The 24,771-nt window shown below is 35.8% G+C and overlaps 1 protein-coding gene across 1 annotated transcript in view; it reads left to right on the top strand.

Annotated features, from left to right (window-relative positions):
- Positions 1–1,835: 1,835 nt before the first annotated feature.
- Positions 1,836–24,771, top strand: part of per2 (period circadian clock 2) — a 36,324-nt gene continuing 13,388 nt past the window's right edge. Inside the window, exons 1-12 of the mRNA XM_039755600.1 lie at positions 1,836–2,004; positions 12,571–13,019; positions 15,691–15,789; positions 18,338–18,492; positions 18,752–18,873; positions 19,493–19,694; positions 19,802–19,853; positions 21,503–21,645; positions 22,017–22,095; positions 23,015–23,121; positions 23,381–23,534; positions 23,897–24,005. Of these exons, the coding sequence (XP_039611534.1) occupies positions 12,652–13,019; positions 15,691–15,789; positions 18,338–18,492; positions 18,752–18,873; positions 19,493–19,694; positions 19,802–19,853; positions 21,503–21,645; positions 22,017–22,095; positions 23,015–23,121; positions 23,381–23,534; positions 23,897–24,005 (1,590 nt within the window). The 5' untranslated portion in view covers positions 1,836–2,004; positions 12,571–12,651. The remainder of the gene's footprint in view (positions 2,005–12,570; positions 13,020–15,690; positions 15,790–18,337; positions 18,493–18,751; positions 18,874–19,492; positions 19,695–19,801; positions 19,854–21,502; positions 21,646–22,016; positions 22,096–23,014; positions 23,122–23,380; positions 23,535–23,896; positions 24,006–24,771) is intronic.

The raw sequence follows: 24,771 nt of genomic DNA, 5'->3' as shown, positions 1-24,771 counted from the left end.
TTCTCATGTTTAAGGTCCCCGCGAGACGCTCCGCGGCCATACTCTTTAGTCTCGTGGGTCTTTTAAGTTTCTTCCGTGATCTTAACGTGAAGATCACGTCTCGTCACCCAACTGTTTCTCTCCAGGATTTTTTTTTTTATAATAGAGAGAGAGATAGACTCTGGTAACTTGTGACCCTGCATTGTACTGAATGGGCTCCATAATGGGTGGATGTAGCTTAAACAGACATGAGTGTTACGCTTACCAACCAAATAATATTCATACACCCTACAGAGTTATTGGCAAATGAAGAACAGATTGCAGGCCCTCCCATTCCTTTGTATTGTTTTTTTTTTAATTATTTGCCCAGGTGATTTTGGTTTTTGCACTTAATTACATTAAGAAAAGCTTTAATAATTATCGATAATTTAGCTCAACCTACATCACACTCATGGTGTCAAAGGTAAGTTCAATTGAGATCTAAAAGTACATCTTTGTTTCATATCTTTGAAGAGATAATTTCTAATATTTCTATTAAATTTACTTTTATTAAGATTTCTTTTGTACCCCTGTATTCCCGTTTTAAAAAATCTGTTTTAAAATGTGTGTCTAATCATTTGTAATTTATGTAATTATCATCCATCCATCCATCCTACAATGTAAAAACTTCTTCTACGTGGACTACCTTATCCCAGAGTCAAGACAGGTGAAGTAATATGTTATCACATATAAGAACCTTATGTGCTTTTTCATAAAAAATAAACGATATACTACTGGCCTTTATTAATCTCGGCACTACAGTCTACAGTACAGCTTCTTCGGTCTTGTAGCAGTTTTGTAGCGGACCTGGTGACGGACCTCGCTGCAAAATAAAGGAAAGGCAGAGTGGTTAAATGATTGAATGTACTATTGATGCCATCAGTAATAAGTCCGTACTTTTTAAACCCTTGTACAGGCAGTGGGATCTCCCAAATGTTGGCAATGAAAATAGCTAACGACCTGAGAAATATAAGTGATTAGTCTGGCACATGAAAATACGCAACCCCAGTTATATAATTAGCTATACGTGTCCACTCGTGCAGTTGCATATTCATTTAGATCAGACCAAAATCCTCAGGGCATGTATACGTAAGCATGCCTTAGCAGAGCGCAGTTGTATAACTCATTTAGCGTAGATCTCCGGCACTATTGTTGCGTGTTCATCTGAACCAAGCTTGACAAATTATATAAAACATAACAACACTGATGTAACATGATCTGCATGCAAGGAGTTTTCGGAATTAAAAAGCAGAGCGAACTTCTACATCAAAGTTGGACAACGAGTGCTAGACTAGTAATAATACTAGTCTCAATGTGAAATTAAATCGTTGGTAATTCAGTCATAACTTTTTTAAATAAAATGCGATTTACTATGACAAGCTGAACTGTGTATTTGTGTTGCGTTACTCACACTGTACCTGGCTTGTGATAAGTAGTAAAAACTGTACATGAAAAACTCGTGTTTCGAAATTAGGAGTTGTCGCTTTTTAAAACAGCAAAATTTCTTTAAAAAATCATTTCAAATCATTTTACGTATTAGATAACAGACGTCAGCCTAAACCCCTCCGTTGACTTTTCATTCACAAATTAAGTGTTACAACAGCGCCCACATTGCAAGCACGGCGCCTGCAAACATGGTTCTCCATGTGAGCCTTATGTAAAATGAGTGATAGGAGAACCGACCAATTGTTTCTGGGCTCTCTCATTGACGTCACCAAAACAAAGCGACAGGGGACTTTTCTGGCCAATAGAGAGCGATTATGAGGGTGGCGTCCAGAATGGGGTCACGCTTACGGCAGGAGGATTTCCAGCGAGTGTAGAGACAGTGAGGGTGGACCGCATCGGGAATGGGCTGACTGTCAGAGGCTTGTGGCAAATTCACTTTACTTGGATTTGTATAAAGCTTTTTAAGTAATTGTCAGTGGACACAATTGCTTGTATTTTGAAACTGGGAAGAATCTAACAGCATATATATCAACAAGCAAAGTAAGTACTGTCATTTTGAGCATATTTTCTCTGAAGCTACCGGCTTCGGGATTGTATAACCGACCGACAAAAGGCATGCCGGTGAAGTGCGACGTTTTGTGTGCTTTCTTTGACGAAAACAATTGTTATTGTATATTACAACAGACGTAGTATATGTGTTTTAGATTGATCTTTTAGAAAATGTAACTTTTATTTATGGTTATTCAGCTAGTAAGTTGTTTTCTGAGTTTTTGTAAAAAGCCGGTTACATAACTGCCCCAATGATGGGTCGACGTGTTATATACACCTGCGGCATATACCACAACCGAATGTTTAAAGGAAAGTGTATACTTCGTGTTAAAAGTTAACAGAAATAGAAATTTCCTTTCACGTATTGAGATTCTGATTTTATGTACGTTTTGTTTTTGTCGCTTTTTTAGATTACTGATTGCTGGAAACTGAAAATAGTCGTCGAGTACCGTATTGTATTTCAGGAATGACGAAATTGTATTAATACAGGAGAAAGTAGGGTGAAATGACACATTTTACTTTCTCCTATATCAATCTATGGCTAACACGGTACAACACTCTACTGCTATGAAATTGTATTAAAACACACTAACTTTCGCCAACCCGTAATGAAAATCGCATCAAATGTTTTAATCGTACAGGGCTTGCATGTAGAGTTTCGTTATCTAGGGTGCGAGTGATGTGTCAAAATAAAACGATCCTTTGTCGTCTTTTTGAAATTTTAGAAATTTTAGATTAAACCGCGTCAATTCATATTGGCAATTCACTATGCACGTTAGCTTTTCACTGTCAGTGCGAGTTTAACCTAATTTATACGAGAAAATTATACTGGGTCATCGGTGCGTGCTATATTTTGATATCGATAGCATAAATACTTTAATCTTGAAGTAACTGGAAAGAAAGAAAGGAACTGATCACAACAAAAACAAGTTGGTAATAGACATCAATAATTCTAAACAGAAGCCCACTATCGTTGAGAGGCTTCTAGTGACCTGTTACTATTACCGTAATGAAGGGAATACTGAGCCTTCCGCTACCTTTGGTCTGTGGTATACACCGCTTCCAGTGCGGACGCACTTAAGAATTAATTCATTTTTTATTTGTTTTGTATGAAAATCTTTGATGACGCCAAGCCTGTAAGATGCATTAGTTTACACTAGGACGGTTTCGATTGGTGCAAATGTTCGGTTACAAACAATGGGACCTAACGTTACGGATTTACGTAGTTGCTTTGCACTAATACCGAACCTTGATGGGTCAATATTTTTGTTAAAGTACACGTTACTGTACATCGGGATTTCTTGTATTGTAATGCTATTCTGAAAATTGTTACAATAAATGCTACATGATTAATGGGGTTTTGCGCACCAGATACGTTTTCCTTGCAGGTACTTTACAGTTTTAATTCTGTACAATTTTGTTAAAAAAGTCAATGTTGTCTTTTTGCAGAATAGTTTAAAATGACGTCTGTTATTAATTAAGCATCATTTGAAACTTGCTGGTGTTACATTTTTATTCCTCGGAAAAAAAATTCATTTGAGTCTCCTAAGAATTTTTAATTGCTTCGTTCACATTTAATGTTGCCCATTTCTTCTTTTACCACCCTGCCCAAACTAATGGGGATAGTATAGTCATTTTTAGTTAATTAGGTCTATATGCCAAGCATTGCGTGCTGCCTCACTAACTGGCTTAGCTCCTGTGGACTAGATTTGAGCCTCCTGCTCCAGAAGCTCTGTGCTCACTGACACAGTAGACTATTTCTGATACGCGCGCCCCTAGTGTTAGCTGCTTATCATAGCACTAATAGACACAATTATTTATTGTTTTATCTTTAAGCAGGTGCACTCTTTAGAATCTCCACAATTATTTTTTGTTAGAAAAGAGGGCGCAAGCTTATAATAATACTTTCTTAAGACAGATAATAGTTAAAATCCAAATGGCTTTACTGGTAGTAAACCAGATCATTTAATTTATGTATTAGTAAGTGACACACGTGAAAGTTACTATACTGCTCGCTATGACACATTTTGTCATTTTAAAAGGTGCAAGAGGGAAAAATGATACCTACTTATTTTGAACCGAGTATATCATTTGTTGCAATTTGTCATTTAGATAATTGCTGTGTTATGACTTTTCTTGCACCACCCCATATACTGTATAGGCTGCCTGCAATGCAAGCAGCTTTCCATCATCAAATGAAAAGTGTTAAACACTTGGCATAATGAATCTCACTTCTCACCAGACATAAACGCAGCAGTGATGAGGAAACGGTGTTAGTTGGCAGATACTAAAACTGTCGTGAATCATATAAATTAACCCAGTTGTTAGCTGTGAATTACTTGGAGTTCTTGTTATGAGTATTGTGTTATTCCTTATTAGAAAGTTTAATTTCAGGTAGAGAGTATTAAAAATTTACAGTCACTCTGTAGGGAAGCATGTTCTATTCATTTATGAGGTGCATTTGCATAAAGGGCAAAAGCACATATTGTTGTCATGTCTGTCTGTCTGTCTGTCCATCTGTTTACATGAAACAACTCTCCTCCCAGTGGACTAATTCTGTTGACATTTTTTACCCATATCCCTCAAAGAAATCTGCCAAAGCAGTTCAGTTTTCACTCCGATATTTCAAATAGATGGTGCTGTACAAACATTTGAAATTTCAAACAGTTTGGTATACAATGCATTGCTAATTTTTATTCAAATAGTCTGTCTTACACAGAGAAATAACTTGTTGCAATTAAAAGTCAAATGTTTCTCATTTTTTCAGTGCAAGATGACGGTTCTTCAGCAAACTGATTTTTTTTTTTTTTTTAACCCTTTCTAATTTTTACAAGGGGTGCCAATAATAGTTGATGGCACTGTGTGTGTGTATGTAAAAATGTATGTATATGTTGTGTGTGTGTGAATGAATAATATTGGCCTTGCTGAAATGCTGATATGACCAGGAGCAGGAGCTGAGGGTGAAAGAGTAGAAGTGGGTATACCTTCTCTAGGCCACTCATTCAGTGGTTGCTTTTTTTTCTTTTATTGCATCATCAGTGAGGAATGCTGGACAAAAAGTGTCTTTGCTTTCCCCCTGCACTCAGCTGGAATGTTAGGCAATTCAATCATAATACACAAAAGCTATGCATTTTCACTTTTGCAATCATATTGTTAGTCTTCTAAAGAGATTTTAGTGAATGTAAGTTTATTTATTTAAGGTTATTGTACTGCAGAATCCTTAGTGTGAAAAGTTATTCCAGATTCCCAAGGGTCAAATAAGATTGGTCTGATGATGCTGAAAAGTCCACCATTTGAGGCAGTGTTAATAAAGTTGTACACAAGACACAAGTTAACCCTGGATGAGGCACCCCTTCCAACATTCACTTGCACAAAGGGCAATATGTAATTGACATGCAAAATTCATTACAGCATTGTCTCACCTCAGGATTTTAATGTATGGTCATGGAGTAACTAAACAGGGTTCTACCATATCATCCAGAAAGTTAATTCATTTTTTTTATTGCTATGTGTCTTGTTTTACATAAGATATTTGTGGTATATCATTTTTTTCTCCCCAACTTGCCTCCTTCCGAACTGGAGGACTGTTTTTTTGTGATTGTCCTTGGAGAGTCTAACTGCCCCTCTGGAAGATTTGGGGAAAGGGAAGCCTGATTAGGTTATCTCAGTTTATTGCAAGTATGAGTGTAACCAGCAAGGGCAGAAAGAAATAGATGATGAAGATGACACACGGACACAGTCACTTCATCAGTACACATACAGTATCTTACACGTCTGTCCAGTTGCATTCTACTCTTCCAGTTACATTTCTCTCTGTTGCACTATGATATACACAACAAATGTGATTTTCTTGCAGACCTGTACAGAGGTGTGTAAAGCCCCATTCTGGAACAGTAACAATGTTTGTTGTCACATCTGAGGCTTGGCTCATAAGGACCAGACAATTTGATTGGAATAGTGGCAGCTATTTCTGTTGATGAAGTGGCCTACTCATAAAATAAGGAAATGTTTTTATATGACTGAGCCTTTCAGCCCAAAAATACTTCTATATTCCAGTTCATTTGCTCTGTCTAAATTGTATATTAATCGGTATGAAATAGGCAAAAACAGGGTGCTAACTTTAGATAAGGTACACAGTGGAGGCATTAAGTAAATTTGTCTTTTGGCTATGGACATCCAACCATGTTAACTGTTTAGATTTAAACTATTATTGAACGTGTGCACTCAAAACCTGTTGAGCAGTGCTTTGGTCAATTGATTTTGCGTTTCTACACTGTGCTCTTTTATGGTGCTTATGTTTTAGACTATAGTATTTCGTTTTTTATCATATTTCACAAGATTGGCTCAGTCAAGTAAATACAGTATGTGCAAACATGTTAATTTGTTTAATGAATCTCCATTTTCTGTTCCTCAAAATACAATCCCATCTTTCTAGATTTCTTCTTGTTTTAGACAAAAACAAAACCGATAAAAAAGCTATTGAAACATTTAACATTGTTTGAACATCATTTACATTTGAAAACTATAATTTGATGAAGAAGATGATAAAGGAATTATGGTTGGAGCCAAGCAATTATTTACATTTATTATTTTCTGCTGTTAATAACCATCTGTATTTGGTGTCCTAATTATTGCAATGACCCTGTTGCAGATGTGGTGAGCATTATTAGTATTATTGTGACACTTCTACAGGTGTCCACAGTTATGTGTTTAAAGCTTTGACACACGTTCCACACTTAATTTTGTATTTTCTCTTCTTAAAGTTGAGCTTTATTGAGGTATTTCTTGATTTTCCCCCAAGACATGTGCTTATTCTCAAAATTATTGTTTTAAAACTCTGAGACCAGACTATTTACAAATTATAAATATGAATTTGATTTTGATGTTGGTTTCCAGAAGCATGCAATTATCAAGGTTTCAGAATGGGAGTAGAAGTTTTGATCCTAATGAAGTGTATAATTGGCTGTGCTAAGTTGTGCTTGAATGTGTGCACTGCTTAAGTGTAAAGAGAATCCCCAACACACGCACAGTTTGGGCAGACAACAGCAGATTGCAGGACTTCTAAACCTTGAGTAGAAAGAGAATCATGACAATAACATATGTGGTAGCTTAGCACAATATTTTTGTTCATCCGATAACTAAATTATTCTCATATTGGAGTTGGTTTATTTTTCCATATATAAAATGGATATTTGCTAATGTAGTCTTTTGACGCAAGAGCCATTATAAACCATTTCAGACATATTTTTTGCTGAAGTAGCAGGCAATAAAGAACACAATAATTCTGTTAATGTTTACAAAGAGATATGCTGTACCCTAATGCAGGAAGTGCGTGTGCTTTGATTGCATTAAAAAGGAACATTGAAGTTCTTTGCAATGATAACGAGGGTTGGCAGTTTTAGAAGGCATTGGTTTGAAGTTGATCACCTATAATGTCGAATGCTCGACAGACCTGAGACACAAATAGCTGATGAATCATTTTGCCCCTGGTAATTTGTGCAGCAACTCAAAATAAATATCTTTTTTTCTTCTCCTATAAGGAGCAGGAATGTTGTCCCTCATTGTATTGGAAACCATTTTTTTTTTAACAAGTTAAGAAAAAGAGAAGACAAAGAGAGTGGGGCGCACATGTTTCAGATTTAATATAGAGTGCTGATTGAAGGTCAGAGATTAGTTGTCTTTTTCTTATTCTGTAACTGTCCAGTAGCAGTCTGCCTGGAACTGTTTTTACTGGAGCAGGGAATGCAGTGTTGTCTCCTTTGTACATGACATCATGTTTTTTTCCAGCTGCAGTGACATGAAGATTGGCACTCAGCATTTTATTCCATAGCAGCTTTATGTTTTTGGCTCTGCATCTTATGCAGAAATGAGGAAAATCCTCCATAGACAAATTTTAAATATATTAAAATAATTATTTGACATCACATTATTAAATCACGTATTAGGCTCAAAGCAGGAGCCAGCCCTGGACAAGGCACCAGTCCATCATGGAGTATACACATCCAGAGCCAATTTAGAACACCAATTAACGTGACAAGAATGTTTTGGTTTTTTTTTTCTTTCCGTTAATGGGATGTTATGATTTACATCACGTTAATGAAAAGAATTAAGTTTTTCTAACATTTGACAAAATAATTTTTTAGGCTAATCTGGTGCTTTATAATAAAAAATAATTCAGGAAAATGTAGGTTGTCAATTGTTTGCCTTTTTTCCTATTTTATGCTTGCATTTTATTAATGTACATGACATACCATTTTCACGTCCCTGTAATTTAATTCACTGTCACAGGGACACTTGAGTCTCTCCTTCGACATAAAGAAGGAACCATCCCTGGATAGAATGTTGATCTATCGTAGTGCTTGTGCTATTTATACATTTGGTACATTTTGAAAGTCTGCATGGTGAACAACCAATATTCATTAAAGTTAAGGAAACATTGCCAGATTCACTGCTGTTAGGAAAAAGTCTTTCATGTTTCAGAATGCCTTAAATCGCCCTCTCTGCCTCCTTCTTACTAGTTTTTGAGCTGTCTTTTTATGGCCTAGGCTATTAGTATCTGAAGTGTAAATATGTGTGTCTGGATTAGAAGAGGGTTAGCCCAGGCTACAGTTCAGTTAAGCAGTATGGCATTGACCCAAATAGTTGGGGGAAAAAGGAATGTATTTACAGTACATGGAGGAGATTATGTGACACACACAGTGCAAATGCTTTACCTCCAAATACAGTTGGAATGACTTTTTTCGTTGATTACTCAGTTTCATTATACTTTATAAGGTAGTGGGAGTGTAATAGTGTCTATGCATATTATACTGCAGTGCCAGTTTGATATCATTTACAGATTTGACTTGAGTCAGTTCTGGCATCCGGTGTTAAATCCTCTAAGACGCATCCCATCAATTGTTTCCTGAACCACAATGTACCAGACCTTTATGGCTCCATTCTGCGGGTGCTAAGTCCACTTTGAGGCATGTTGCTTATTCAGCCCATTCTTGGCTTGGCCCAGTGCATAAAGGCCATGACCACCAGGTGCTTGCCAATGAGCCTCCTACCACATCCAAATGCCTGGACATGCTGAAGAGAACACCTCATTATATCCTCAGCAGACTGGGAGGAGCATGTTTAATGGGCATGGGTATATTGGGCATGTTTAATATTTGAAAAAAGTAAAGTTTTCTCTACTACCCACCAGATACCATAATTAACTGAGGGTCTGTTATCTCTGTCGGATTTGACCTAAGATTTATTGTAGTTCTGTAGAAGTTTTATTTGTAGACAGTTGGCTTTATGTTGTTTTGATGATTTCTTCTTTCCATATTTATAAATGACAAGTAAACTCTGCTAATTTAGCTTCTGATTTGGGATTTTGTCCTAGACTTTTTAAAGTATGAACTCTGTTGCACAACATATTATAAACCCAAGATTCTTTCAAGTTTTGTGGTTCAATCCTATGTGGTGAATAGTGTATCAGACTAACAAAGCAGTGTGGGTTATTTAACAGAGGCCTGGTGACGCAGGAAACCGGCACACCCTGCTAATGAATTCACTTTCTGGCAAAGTCCCAAGAACATTTAGTATTACATTTTGTTGCTATGAAACTGTTGCCATAATAGCTGGAAAAAATAAGTTGCTATGTAAGGCACAGGCTTTAGAATTAACTGGTAAAAAGTATGCATTCCTTCAGATTAGTGGCCTGGCAAAAGCAACTAGTACAGCCATCTACTGTATGTAGATGTATCTTTAATAGCTACATTATCCTTCTCTGAGATGACTAGGAGGTAGATAGAACCCTGGCAGCAGAAGAAGGAAGTTTATTCTCAGTAGAGCCCTGAACTCCGGCATCATCTAGCATCAGATTTGCTGATCTGTTTTTTAATACATATTATATGGTATATTCAAAATGCCAAGAATGTTCATATTCATATAAAAATTAGCAGGTCCAGTCCAAATGTTAATTTATTTGAATTATGTAACCCATATATTAACATTATTATTATTTAAAAATGTAAAAAGGGAAATAAGCAAGATGGGATTATATATGGTGCATACATAGAGTACAGAAAACCATTGCGACATTAAGCATTGTGCAAAAAATGTGAGATATCTACAGTCAAAATAAATCAATGTGCAGATGCTTTTTATTGATTATAGCTTTGCCTTTGATACATAGTTAGTTATTTCCATGAAGTTATTCTACAAATGTGGATAGAATTGTGCAGATTCAGATGTCTACAGCTGCATTATCATCTGTTCTGTTTCTGTTAGGAGAAAAAATGAGAGGCAATGGCCCATCTTCCATGCCAATTTTAAACACTTTAGCCTCTCAAAACATGATCCCAGTGCATCAGGGTCCTATTGACTTATAGATTGACGTGATCAGTTTCCTGTGGAAAAGATTCATTTAGCAGCACAGAAGACTAAAAGAATTACGGAAACAACTAGGCAGTTGTAACAAAAAAAATGTAAATCATAGTAAGGGATTAAGATATGTAGCATGGAAGAACGAAACATATATGATGCTACAGGGAGAGAGAATTGTATAGTGTATAGTCAATGATAATGTGCCATTTGCTTATGACCATTATGGGTTAATGACTGGAATTTCAAGAAGAGAAAAATGTAACAAAAAGGTCTCTGACCTTGTGGTGTGTGCTTTTAAGCTTTACCTTTTATACAACAGACTTTCTATGGAGTGTAGTTGACTGACTAATTTTCTTCTCTATAAAAGCAAATGTCTAGTGAATTTAAGCCCAGTGAATTTAGCACACTTAATGTCCAGAAAAAGACTCCAAGCTCAATCTAGTGTTTACTCATTTAGAACAAATCGCTTGCATTAGTAATCTTGCTACTTTATTTAGCACTGGAGTGATCAGTGCTACTTAATCCACTTTTCTCTGTTATAGCATGTGTTACTAACCCCAATTGCATTAATAGGATTGCTCTCCAAAGGTTTTTTTAATTGGATTTGTTTATTTTTGGTGGCCTCTTGCTGCTGAAAATGTATTTTTAAAAGTGTGTATTTATAACTTAGCTTTAGAGTGCAGTTTGGGCTTTTCTGTTTTCACAATGTTGTTTTTCAGCGCTGTGCAATAGAGTTAATATGGCATGACACCACAAATAGGAGCTATGGCTTTTCATCAAGACAATAATCATTAAAAGTCATCTGTTAAGAGTTTACAGCACCGACTTTGAGATTAATGTTGAGTCATTCTCCTTATTGCTCTTTTTTTAGAGACATCATAAGAATATTCTGTAATGTCATCCACCAGAGCCACAAAGTATACCAGGTTACTTTAGTGAAATGTAGCATAAAACCAGCTGCAGTTAGTGTTCTAACAATCCATTGTTTTCATTAAAGATTGCTTCTGTCAAGATATTGTCTGTTCATAGAATTTAATTTCAGCTTATTATTGTGCCTTTCACAATGAAACACATGCGCTGATTATACAGAGCATGAGATTGAGGATCTATTCGTGCTTCAACCAGATTGTCCTCCTTGCTTAGACAAATATCTGGACCGTACTTCTCCTAGGGCCATGCTAACTTGGCTACCCCTCTTTGGGATTCCTTCTATTCTAGAAGTACTGGTGGTGCCGTTTTCACAATCTCTGCACGTTACATGTAAGCACAACTGAAAGCAACAGCATCTTGGCGGGTCTGATGGCCATCACATATTTCCACAAATACTGTTCTACTCCACACACAGGTTCATTAGCTTGTAAGTTGATCTCTGTTTTAATTAAATCTGCCTTTTTGGGTATTCACTATTTTTGGTGGCCTCTTTTAGTAAAGGACGTTTTTAACAAATTACAAAATGCACTTGGTTTCTGTGTTTGCTTCTCTCTGTGCCCCATTGACTTGGTAGCACTGATGTTGGTGAAATATCTACTATTGCTTTATTGTTAGTACTTGGTGAACACCACCAACCCTCTGTATTCTTAAACCACATTTTTTTTTATCCATCATCGCACCATCATCACTAGAGTTTTCTCCAGGAGAATTCTTAAGGTTATGGCCCATGACCATGACAGCAAGAAACAGATTCCTTACACTATGGTTTTGATGACCAAGTCATCTGGGCACTGGCTATGAATGTACTGTATATTATCTACCTCTTGCTTTTTGTTTCAGATGTTCATCAATTTCTGTGGCCGCTATATAATGCTTGTTCAGTCCTTTGGGGGCCTGACATTGTAGCTCACTGTAAACATATCCTACAGAAGTAATTATCACTGCTGTATGTGAAGTCTGCTGTAGTGTACGTGCATAAGGCAAGTTAGCACGGCCACCGACAAGACAATTTCTTATATTTTGAATGAAATTTACATTGACATTTTAACCAGTGGGTACTATCACATAAAGAATGAGAATGAAGTTACACTGAACATGCTGAGAAACCTGATCTGTAAAGCTGTTGTGTTCTTTGGCCGTAGCGCTCCCATTGACTTTGCAGATTTGATTTCATTATGTATTCGTTATGTATGTGCTACAGTTTATAATGTAAAAAACCTTAAGTATTATTTCCCCCCATTTAAAAAATATATTTTCTGTCTTTTACAGATCTCTACCACCGATATAACTTTTTAAAGATTGCTCAGAATGGTTTGTTTGGCAATCAGTCAACATTTGTTTTGATCCCTGATGTCTGAAGCTTCTGACTGTAACAGATATGCTTTCTCCATAGTGGAGGAGCAGACACAAGAAGAGAGTCTAGTATTAGGTGATGGTATGTCTAGAATGAACAGCTTTCCTGTATCTTTGAGGGGCCCCGCAGAGCGGGCCCTTAATCCTGATAACAGCTATAACCATCAGGAGCAGAGGACTTCGCCAACTGTGGAGCAACAGTCTCTTCATGAAGATGTGGAAATGAAAAGTAGTGGATCAAGTGCTAATGATTCCAATGGCCATTATTCCAATGGGAATGACTCTCATGGGAATGAATCTTCAGGAAGTTCTCAAGGAATTGGAAAGGACTCGGCGCTGCTGGAATCTTCTGAAAGCAACAAAAGGTAAAGTAAATCATGTGCTCTATTCATCCATCCACCTTGTGAGCCCTTCTTTTGCAATATAGGACTGTGGGGAAATAGAGCTTATACACACACACATGCCCAGAGTCACTCACATTAAGCCAATTTAGAACCATCAGTTACACTAATCAGTCTGCCTTCGGTATGGTGGAGGAAAGCAGATTCTAATAGTGTAGAAATATTACCTTTCCTGCCACCTTATCTTGCTCACAAAATGCTTAAAGTCATCTTCTCATCATTGTTATGCACATTACCTAAACTACTTGTGCTCAACTTTGATGTAGACAAGTCATTACAAACGGTAGAAATTGGCAGTTTATTATTCAAGGCATAGAGGCCACAACAAAAAGTTTACCAATAAAAGGTGGACACACAGGTGTTTACTTGAGGGAAAATTGGTGTCTTTGTTTTTGCATCGCAACAGAGAAAAACGTATTGAAAATAACCTCTTATTTTTACATCATTTAGATTCTGAATATTACAAGTAATTTTTTTTTAGCAAAACACTTGAGGGTCTCTTGCAGTGAATCAATACTAGTTGGAATTCAGTGATGTAGTGTCATTACTATAACAGGGCTTATTCCAGTCTGGAAATACCTTCAATTTTTTTCTGATTTAAAGCCACTTTGATCTCTGCCAAAATATGTGTTGAATCTTTTATTTTGACAGTTTATATACAATATTGAGAACTAGTGTTAGATCAGTATGAAAATTTTGACTTCAGTATTGATACCAGCTCTCAGATCTTAGCACCGGTACCAAAATGGTTCTGAAGCAAATAAGAAAAAACTCGAAAACTGCCCCTCTTACTCCTGCCTCCCTGATGCACTGCACAGTTAACTTGGAGCACAACACTCCAATTCCCTCTTGAAGCTGTGAAGTCAGAAGGAAGAGAGGCAAGAGGATAGAAATAAAAAGTAAATAGGTGAAAATGAGAGTGCCCTTGGCAACAGTACTGTTTAAGGAAAAATAACAAACTGCCACACCATTCTGGGTTGATTACCTACCTTACTTCCATGGCTCAGGCTTTGCACAATTATCTAGTGAATACATTGGTTATAGAAAGAGGATGGTTGAAAATCCAGGCTATGACCTAGAAAACCATAGGCAGTTTACAGTTCAGTTCTGGGGTTTTCACAGGCTTAATCCACCGTTAATGACTCATTCAAAACTCTCATTATTTAGATAGCAGTAATCAGCACTGTAAACTAAATTCCTAGGGAAGAATAAGTTTAACAATAAATTCCCACGTAATCCACACATTGCTGCCCTTGGTATGGCTTCAGTTTTACCAGAGCAACCATGAAGTCTCATAAATCTAGAAATTTTTATTTATTTATTTTTTTGGTTTGTGCCTTTTCCCACTAATTTGATGAAATCCATCAAATTTAAATTCCAACCTTGAAAATCCCACTTGAGTACGGAGTACTGCCCAAATAGACAAAGTTATCCATTAATGAGATTGAAAGCTTTTAGGGTTGAATTAGTGTCTTGAAAATAGGCTTGTGAAGTTACTGAGCCCTTAAGTATGCCACTTGCACTTTGAGTTGGTATCTTGCCTTCTTTCTTACTTACTTTTATCCTGGGAAAATCATAATGAGTAGTTGTCAAAGCCCAAGCAGCATGTGGTTTCATGATCAAGCTAGCTACCCATCTAAAACAGGTTTAAATTTAACTAATCAACGTAGACCTCACTGGTAATGTTTGCAGTGCATCTTCTACATATTTTGTAATGCATGTAGTAATAAAATGCATTGCATTTGTCTTTCCAACAGCATCACAAACATTTGTAGTAATAAAATGTATTATGTGTCATAATTTGGAATGACCGAGACACAGCAACTAGATTAACACACAGAAACGCTGTCACTTATCCTTTCATTAAAGTGGATAATACAAAATTATTTAAATGGCAGCATTTTATTTAAAGTGAAACAATGTAGCATTTAAAATCCGTGACTATATTCTGGTGCTATACAGGAAAAGCAAAACTGGGTAAATAGTCAACAAGCAGCTATATGTCCTTGGAATTCATTACCCTCCCACTCTGTCTTTAAGTATGCACATTTAGCATGTCTTAATTATGTAATCTTAGTTAAAAATCTCATGATTATTATCTCAGTGGAATTGGGTCAACTTCATTTGAGACGTTAGGCTGGTGTTAAATGTTTAGAGTTGCAAGAGTAGTCATCTTTATCTTTTGCCTTTCAGTCATTCACGTTGTAGCATCTTTTATTTGGCTGTGCTCCATGTTTGCCTATGTTGAATCATGAATTTTAAATAGCAATTTTTAAGTTTTGTTGGAAAAAGATTTCCACCAGCTTTTATCAAAAATGTGTAGGAGGTTGTTTTCTTTTTAGTTTCTTTTTTGTCAGGTGGTTATGTTAGCAAAATATATTTGAATATTGAGAGTCATGATTAAATTAAATTGGTTTTAAAGTGAAATGTGATGCATACAAGCAGAAGTTTTCTTTTAAAAACCTTTCCTTCCATTATGTCATTCTTCATAAAATTCCTCAATAATTGAATTGTATATCTGTAATGTTTGTCCAGCTCCAACATTGAAGAGATATTTGATCTTGTTTTTTTTTTTTTCATGACTAACTAATAGACTAAATTTTGCTGTTCTGTTTTTCTCTTTTGTCTTGTGTAGCTCTAATTCCCAGAGCCCATCTCCGCCTAGCAGCTCCAATGCTTTCAGTTTGCTCAGTGCAAGCTCAGAACCAGATAATCCTTCCACAAGTGGGTGCAGGTCAGTCTTCCTTGTGTTTATTCACCTTTAATTAAATGTTTGAGCAGCAAAAGTTTTCCCACTATCCTGAATACTCCCATGTGCTTAAAAGTCAAGATACAATAGTTTTGTTGAGATACGGAAGTTGAATATTTATGACAAGCTTTGGTACACCTATTTCATTTAAATTCTACATTTATTTATGTATATATACCTTCATCAGTCCAAGCATCTGCCTAGTGTGTCTGACCAAAAGAAAAAAAAATTAAACTGAAGAAATAAGAATTAAGGTAGGGTAGGAAAAGCATCATTAGCTAATCTGAAGCAGTAGCCACCAGAGGGCAGTCCTCATCTGTAAATGGTACACATTTCCTCTTTCTGACCTGAGTAAGACACCACAATATAAGGACTTTTTAGCATCATACAGAGGTGATGAGGGAATACTTTCTTTCTTTGTTGTACTAACTATTGGCGTAACAGTATTCATAATGTAAAGTGTATGATACATATATTGGTGGATGTTATTAAAGACAGGTCTAAGAGATAGCACCATTGAGTTGAAACTATCAGTTCATCATCATTGTATCCTACAGCCTTACCACCTACACTTCAAAGCAGGTTATCCACCTGAAACATATTTGGTCTCCCTTCCAAGTACTGGTTGGACCAATCTAGGAAAAAAAGTTTAGGTTCCTGCTGGAAGAGGTGTTGGTGAGGACACTATGCTGTAAACATTGGCACCATGTTTCGGATGAGATGTAAAACTGAAGTCCTAACTCTTTGTGGTCATTAAAGGTCTCTGGGCATCTTTCAGAAAGGGTATGGTGTTTCCCAGTGTCCTGGCTAAATTGCCACCGCAGCCTAGTCATTTTGGTCCCCTTATTAGCTAATTATTGCTCTTACCCTTGGACTTGCACAAGAATGGCTGCCATTGAATCATCTATGTGGATGAGGCACATTGTTTGTGGTTGAAGTGATTCCCCTCGATCTATGTAAAGCACTTTAAGTAGGTTAAAAAAGTTCTCTGTAAACGTAATTAAATCATTACTAATTGTCTGTATCTGCATTACACTCCACACATTCTTTCATTGTCTCAATTATGGCAAATTATTAAAAATTTCCAAATATGCAAAGTGGTTGTAATTTAACATGATCAGATGTTTAATATGCTTTACAGTCTCTGGAGGCTGGAATATATCCGGACAGCATGTGACACAAGGAACAGCCAATCCTGGATCAAGGTCCAGTTCCTCGCAGTGCCACTAACACTCTGATTCACATAGGACCAATTCAGAGTTGCCAGTTAATCTATCTTGTATAATTTTGGGATATACAAGGAAAACTGCAGTATCCAGAATACTCTGAGGTCATTGTGTTGGATCACAAAATCTTTCGCCACACACCTTGCAGAGTACTTCTCCATGTGCTTCCGGGGAGTCCTTATGTAAAAATAGCTTTTTACGTACCATAGGCATAAACATGTTCATATTTATAGCTGTTTTGTGATACAGAATGTAAAATCACTTATTTGGATCACTTTCACTTACCAATCAGTTTACAGCACATTGTGCAGCTGTTTTAAGCCAGTGGTAATTTAAAAGAAAAACCTGAGCAAAGCTGCAAGCAGGGTTGTGTAAGTGAAATTTAACCCAGCCTGTCAGCTTAACAAAAACATTGTCTTTGCAGCTCAACAGTATTTATTGCCACCCTGTCTATGACTGGGCAGATGGGACTGTGTTTTATTCAAGTGATGCCATATTTAAACAGCACAGGAAATTGATATTTTCTTATCTGTACAGGTGTGGTGGTGTTTGGTGTAAGAGCCACATCCTGTATTTTTGCCATCCTTTGTTAACAGGCTGGCCTTACCGATGCAGGTCAGAGGTGGTATGCTGCGCTCCCACTTCCTACCTACCAGCTTCCAAAGAGCAGCCGTGACTCTTTAAGTTATTTCTGATAACTTTTCAAAGCATTTTAACTTTGATTCTTCTCAGATTTTTCTAGAATAAAGCAAAACACTATTGGTGCACAAATACAGGGGAAAGAGAAGTGGACAACTCTTGTTCTGTAGACATTTTATGTAACTGTGAAAATTAGAACTTCACTAAAGCAAAATGGCTTCAGTTTTGCATGTAAATACTAAGAATTCTGACATTTCATTTATCAGAAAGTTTGATTGAATGCTGATTTTAGTATAACACTAGTCCAGTTGAGATTTCAGTTTAAAAAAAAATCAGTAAATAAGTTCTAATCTTACATGGTTATATTTAAAGAAAAATGTAATCAAATTATACTAACACAATTCCCTTGAAATGTTCGGTTCTGGCAAGCTGCCCAAGGTACAGTGCAAAACTGGGTCAGGTCACAACCTGTCAAAAATTAAAGCTTCTGTGTGATAAAGTTTAGTAAACTCTGAAAAGCCCTGCACAGGTTAAATATCAGTCCTCTGTTGAGGTTGTAATGTCATAGATGTCAACTCAGAGACATTGGGCAGAAGCCTGGGTAACTTGTATAAATGATTTACAGAAAGCGTAACTGAACAAGGAATGTTTTCCATTTTGCTTTGCAGTAGTGAACAATCCGCAAAAGCGAAAACTCAGAAGGAACTGATGAAAACTCTCAAAGAACTAAAAATGCATCTCCCTCCTGAAAAGCGATCCAAAGGCAAATCCAGCACTCTGAGCAGCCTGAAGTATGCACTGCGTTGTGTAAAGCAAGTCAAAGGTATGATTTTGTTTTCTTGTATTAAGTCAGACTTCTCTATGTTGTTTTTAGTATGGCAGATTGAGTTATTATAAATGCATACATGCTTAATAGGAAAATGGAAATGTTGATGAAGTTGATGTCTTCTAACTTTATCCAGTTTTCATGGACACTTATGTGTCATTATTAAATAAAGACACTCTCTAACTTATATGTAACTTAGAATACAACAAGACTACATTAAAGTTTTAATGACGTCTTCATTTTTTTTTCTCTGTAGCCAATGAAGATTATTATCAGCTGCTCATGACAAATGACAGCCAACCCAGCAAACTTGATGTTTCCTCTTATACTATTGAAGAGATTGATAACATTACTTCTGAGTACACATTTAAAAACACGGTAAGAATATGTATGTGTTTATGAAGCATTGTGAGCATGGGAAAGGCACTATATCAATAAAAATATTAAACCTGGTCTTTCAAAGTTATACTAGCAAGTCCAAGCTTTTGTGAGAATTGTATGAGGTTTTGTGGATTGCTTTGTAGTTCTTGTGTTAGCATATATCTAAATTTTAGTGAACATTTTCTGTTTAGCACAAAGATATTCACCTCATGTCAAAATTTTACAGAAACTGTTAGAAACTCAACAAGCCCCCATTGTAGGATGTTAAATCTATTATGCATACATCTACCTATTTTAGAGAATTTCTTCATGTTTCAGATTTTCTGTATTGGTCAGATAAGATGAACATCAGATAAAAGTAGAGATAGTTAAGAGTTATACCGCCTAAGAACACATAAAGAGTTATAGTGAGGAGACTAACAGAAGGATATGTGGATACTTGCAATACTAAAATCAGTGGAACATTATATAGAAAGCTTTGTTAGACACAAGGTGATGGAAATACCACTGGTCTGGGAAGCAGGAGTGTGCACACAAGTTTTTTGTTTTGTGAAACTGAATAATTGAATTTGGTAACTAATGTGGCTTAAATCTTATTGTATTTTTTTGTTTATAGGACATTTTTGCAGTTGCGGTTTCTCTTATTACTGGAAAGATAGTGTACATCTCTGATCAAGCTGCTTCCATTTTAAACTGTAAACGGGAAGTCTTCAAAAATACCAAATTCATTGAGTTCTTAATACCTCAGGATATTAGTGTATTCTATAGTTTCACAACACCCTACAGACTGCCTTCATGGAGCATGTGCACTGGAGCAGGTAGGCACCATAACAAAATACAAAAAGCCTCCGCCAGCTGTTTTCATAGAGAAATAATGTGATATTCTATATAACTTTTTTCCTTTTTTTTTTCTTCCTTGAAAAAGAATCCACTCCTCCAGATTGTATGCAAGAAAAATCTTTTTTCTGTCGGATAAGGTAAGATCATTACACAGATATTGACTGGTCTAATGTTTGCTAACTCAAAGGTTCAGATCTGTTGTGTGTGTGTTTGCAAATTGCACAATAAGGATCATCATTCACTTCACTCATTGTTTAAACTGAAATCATATTTACATTGCCAAGCTCTGCTAATTACTTAGTGTCTTTGGTTCAGAATAGCATTTACATAATGAACATACAATGCTGTGTTTCAAGTGGCCTTCGAAAGTTATTTGTTTGGGATACTGGACGAGCCCTTCTTCGAACATTTCATCAACAACTTATAATTAAAACATGAAGTGCTAACACATGCTTCTGTGTTAATAGCTGATGTGGTGAAAAACAAAAGTTCATATGGGGAAGGTTCTTGATGAGCCTACTTTGCCTGCATCTGGTATTCTTTCATGGTGCTTATATGTGGATGGTATTCATATTTATTATTTAATTTACTATTAGAAAATTAACATTCTCAGATGTACTTAATTCATAATTCATGTTTCCATAGGGTAAGACCCTATCCTTTCAGGATTGGGTACAGACAGTAGGCAACCCTAGACCATGTACCAGTCTGTCAAAGATCTATGTTTAAAGTGTATGTTTGAACCTTATTGAACGCCAGATTAATTTTTCTTTGTAGAATTACATTTTCCTTTGTTATCCTAATATTCAGAGTACTTGTGAAACTCCTCTCAGTAAGAAACTTTCTTATTGAAGTAATGGATTTATCCCTTATACTCTTTGTCAGTATGGTCCATTTCCCACAGCAGAATCTAGATATATTTGAATGGGTAGAGCAAAACACATCAGACATTTCAAGAATTAATGCAACAAAATTAAATACAAGCTGAATTTCCAGTTCAAGTAATTAAAGATTCATATGTTTAAAATATGGAAGAATAATGCACAGACATTAGGAAATCAAAATTATTGATATGTAAATGCTTATTAAAAGATGTTTATGAATAACTGCAGCGTGAAGGAAAGTAGTGTGTATGGGCAGTCACCCCTGTGTAATGTTACACTTAGTTTTTATGGGCATGTAGGATTACGATTGATCTGACCACCTATACTAGATTTGTACTTTTAGCTAATTTTTTTTTTTTTTTAAATTGTTAACTTCTAATCCCCTGACTCTTGTAATGTTTTCAACTTCTATGTTAGTTTACAAAAATGAAGAGGCTTCACTCCCAGCAAAATATTCAATAAATCATCTGTCTTTGTTCATTTCCTATTTTAAAATATGCCTATTATTTCCAGAACTGCAATACTAACTAAAAATTCTATGCTGTTGTACATTTACTTTGTCTTAAACTGTAAATTAGATAACCTACTTCATATACTAGATATCCATTATGTATCTTCTTATTTTCTTAGTTGTAAATATCAGGAGTTGAATAGAGGATGAAAAACCCACATTGTGAAATTTTTATTAAGGGTTACTAGCAGTCTGCTTTAAATCAGAGTTTTGTTCTTATTAAGAAAAATGTAGAACAGCAAGTTAGTAAATTTCAGTTGAAGTATGAAACCTTCATTATTGCAGAGTACATCTGTTAAGCTCTGATTGTATGTTTGGCAAGTCCATTACTACTCTTTTTCAGAGGTTTTCTGTTTTTCTTCTTCTGCTGAGTATTGTGTGTTTCTTCTAGTGGTGGCCGGGAACGTGATGGAGACATCCAGTACTATCCATTCCGAATGACTCCATACTTAATGAAAGTACAGGATGCTGAGCATGCAGAAGACCAGTTCTGCTGTCTACTGTTAGCCGAGAGAGTGCACTCTGGATATGAAGGTGAGCTCATACAAAGTAATACAGGTTTATACAGGTGATTTGATACAGTGGAAAGTACTGTGTGCAAAGAAGTTTGATTTCAAAATGTGCAATTCTGGCATTTAATAGTATGTTGCTTGTTTCTTAATGAGCCATATTTTCTTTTCATTTACATTACATAATCTGACCATTTGGGTTCCGATATTGTTATTACTGGCACTCAACACCTTAGTGAAGTATATCATGATGAAATTAATATGTTTTGTTAGCAAATCCAATCAACTAAGGCAAATGGATGAAAAACACAATTTAAAAATGTCTGCTTTTGTAAGTAAGCTTCTTCAAGCAAAACTTGAAATATAACAGTTTCAAACTTTTGGTTTTGATTTCAGCTCCAAGAATTCCACCAGATAAGCGAATATTTACAACTACCCATACCCCAGGATGTGTCTTCCAGGATGTGGATGAACGGTAAGGTCACTGTCCCCACTTCTTTCTTTTAAAGGAAAAAAAAAAAACTTTTTAAGTGAAATTCTGATCTCTTTTAAGTTGCATATTTTTTCCTTGCAGTAGTTTGGATTTTTTTTTCTTGAACTTTTCTACAGTTACATTTTGGGAGTTGTCATCTCCCAACTTCATCCTGTCATTATGGATATGATTTAAATTTTGCAACTAAGTCACCCTTGCCTTCTAGTATCAGAACATAACGTACCAGAAGTGACCCTATAATAAACCATACTTGTAGTTAGTTACAATCACGACTGTATTAAATAACTTCCAACATCAGCTAATTGCAGTGTTTATGTAACATTGAAATGTTTCATAATGGGGAATCACTTCTTAATTTCAAATGAAGCCCTCTGGAAGCAAATACTGTTAACATGGGTGGGTGTTAGAGAGACTGACCTGGCAGGTATGGGTTTTACATCATCCTTGTTTGTTTTTATTTCTGTCCCAATGATAAAATATAGATATACTACAATTGCATTTATAGGCCAAAAACACATTGTTTGTCTGAAGGCTTCTCTGTCATTTTTTAAATTCCATTGAAGATTACATGATTACAATCCAAATAAGAGGCGAGGGGACCATTATCTTACAATAGATATGTTCTTAAAATCTTTGTGGCTCATCTTTCCTTTTGACAGTCTGGTGCACAGCAGAAGCCATTTGATTAATGTGGCCTCAGTGCTAAGTCAGACCTTTTTGTTTTTAAAAAATGTCTGAGATATGAAATGTGAGAACAGAAACTACAGTAGTGTCCTTGTAATTGTGAATTCTGTTTTTCTCAACACCATATTTTTTGTAGTCATTTCTTAAAGTTTGCATTACCAATATCCTGTCACTTCCAGTATTGGTCTTATTTTCATTGTACTATTTGTTTTATCAGAGCTGTGCCCCTACTAGGCTATTTGCCTCAGGATCTGATTGGAACACCCATCTTACTGCATCTGCATCCAAGTGACCGTCCTGTGATGCTATCTATTCATAAAAAAAGTATGTGTTCTTACTTTATGGGTTCATTGAAATAAATTTTATACTGGGTGATAGTTTTAAATAATTGTAATCTTGTATTTGTTTTCTCCAAATATAAAAAATATGCAAGTTCAGGCAAGCTGTTCTTAAGCTTTAACATATAATAAGACTCTCCTTGCTTTGAGGATTGTTTTTTTTAATATATTTGCCATTTTATTCCAGTTTATTATTTTTTATTAAATGTGTTAACTTGTTGCTTCTTTTGTTTTATGTGTTTAAGTTTTACAGTATGCCGGGCAGCCTTTTGACCATTCTGCTATCCGCTTTTGTGCTCGTAATGGGGAATATGTTACCATTGATACCAGCTGGTCTAGTTTTGTCAACCCTTGGAGTCGGAAGGTGTCCTTCATAATTGGGAGACACAAAGTTCGAACGTTAGTATCTCTTTAGGTCTACAGCACTTTTAGATGTTGGATTATTTAATTGAAATTTAAATGTCTCTACATGGCTGACAGTCCTCTTTTAATCAATTTTAATATAGTATGAAATCAGATGGGTTTTGTTTAATATTTATCTAGCATAATGCATTAAGAATTATCACTCTTTGTAATCAAGGAAAAATTCAGGGAAATCATAGTGTACTTTGCATTAATGCTGCCGTTTGGCTTTTAAAGTCAGCCAGTCTGTTCATCTTTGATATAAAAGAGGGTCAGTTTTTTTGTTTTTTTTTAACATGTTGGTTTTTTTTTAGGTAAATTACAATAATGGTGGTTATTTGGTTATTTTTTTTTTGCAGTGCTCCAGTGAATGAGGATGTATTTGCAGCCCCTGCTTTGACCGAGGGTAAAATAATTGATTCAGACATTCAGGAACTTACTGAACAAATTCACAGACTTTTGCTCCAGGCAAGTATTAAAATGTCATTCATCATTACCTGTTAGAAATATGGATACTATGATTTGCTTTCAGTCATCACACTGAAAAATAATGCTCTCATTAACTACTGCTTACCAAACATCAGTCTTCCTAATGACCTTAATGTGGATCCCAAATATCCAGATACATTATTTAAAAAGCAGATAGGTGGCACTTCCCCAAGTGCAGATCCCTCTGTGTAGGTAATGGTGCACTGCATGTTGTCTAATGATCAAATACTGCTGCACTTAACAGATGTGTATTTATTCTTGCTACTTCTGCCTATTTTCAGTCTTTTAAAATTACTTTTATTTTGCAAAGACTCTACTGGTGGTGATAACTGCAGTGAATATTGCAGTGTAAAATAACATACTGGGTTTTTATAAAAATGATTGCGGCTTGCTGCAGCTTAAAATGCTCCTTCTGTTATGCAAGTCAATGTGATTGATTACTCTCTGCAGGGTTTTCTGTTTCACTGCTGTGTAATTCATTAATTGACTTCTCTAATGATGGCTTTTGTTTGATAGCATGCATTTCTATAACTAATTAAATAGAAGTGGTCTACCAATTTTTCAAAAGAAGCATTTCACCACCGGTAGAGGGGGTGATCATCCAATCAGTTTTTCTAAATCCTCTAATAGGAGTCTGTGTTCTTAACGTTTCCACCATTGGATTTTCCTATTCTTGCAGAGGCTTGAATTAAAGCAGCCAAATAGGGAATTTATTTGACATATTGCATTTCAAGATGATTTATAT

The sequence above is a fragment of the Polypterus senegalus genome, chromosome 1 (assembly GCF_016835505.1).
Source record: "Polypterus senegalus isolate Bchr_013 chromosome 1, ASM1683550v1, whole genome shotgun sequence".
NCBI classification, from domain to species: domain Eukaryota; kingdom Metazoa; phylum Chordata; class Cladistia; order Polypteriformes; family Polypteridae; genus Polypterus; species Polypterus senegalus.
The sequence above is the reverse complement of the archived record's forward strand: the minus strand, read 5'-3'. Positions and strand labels throughout refer to the sequence as shown.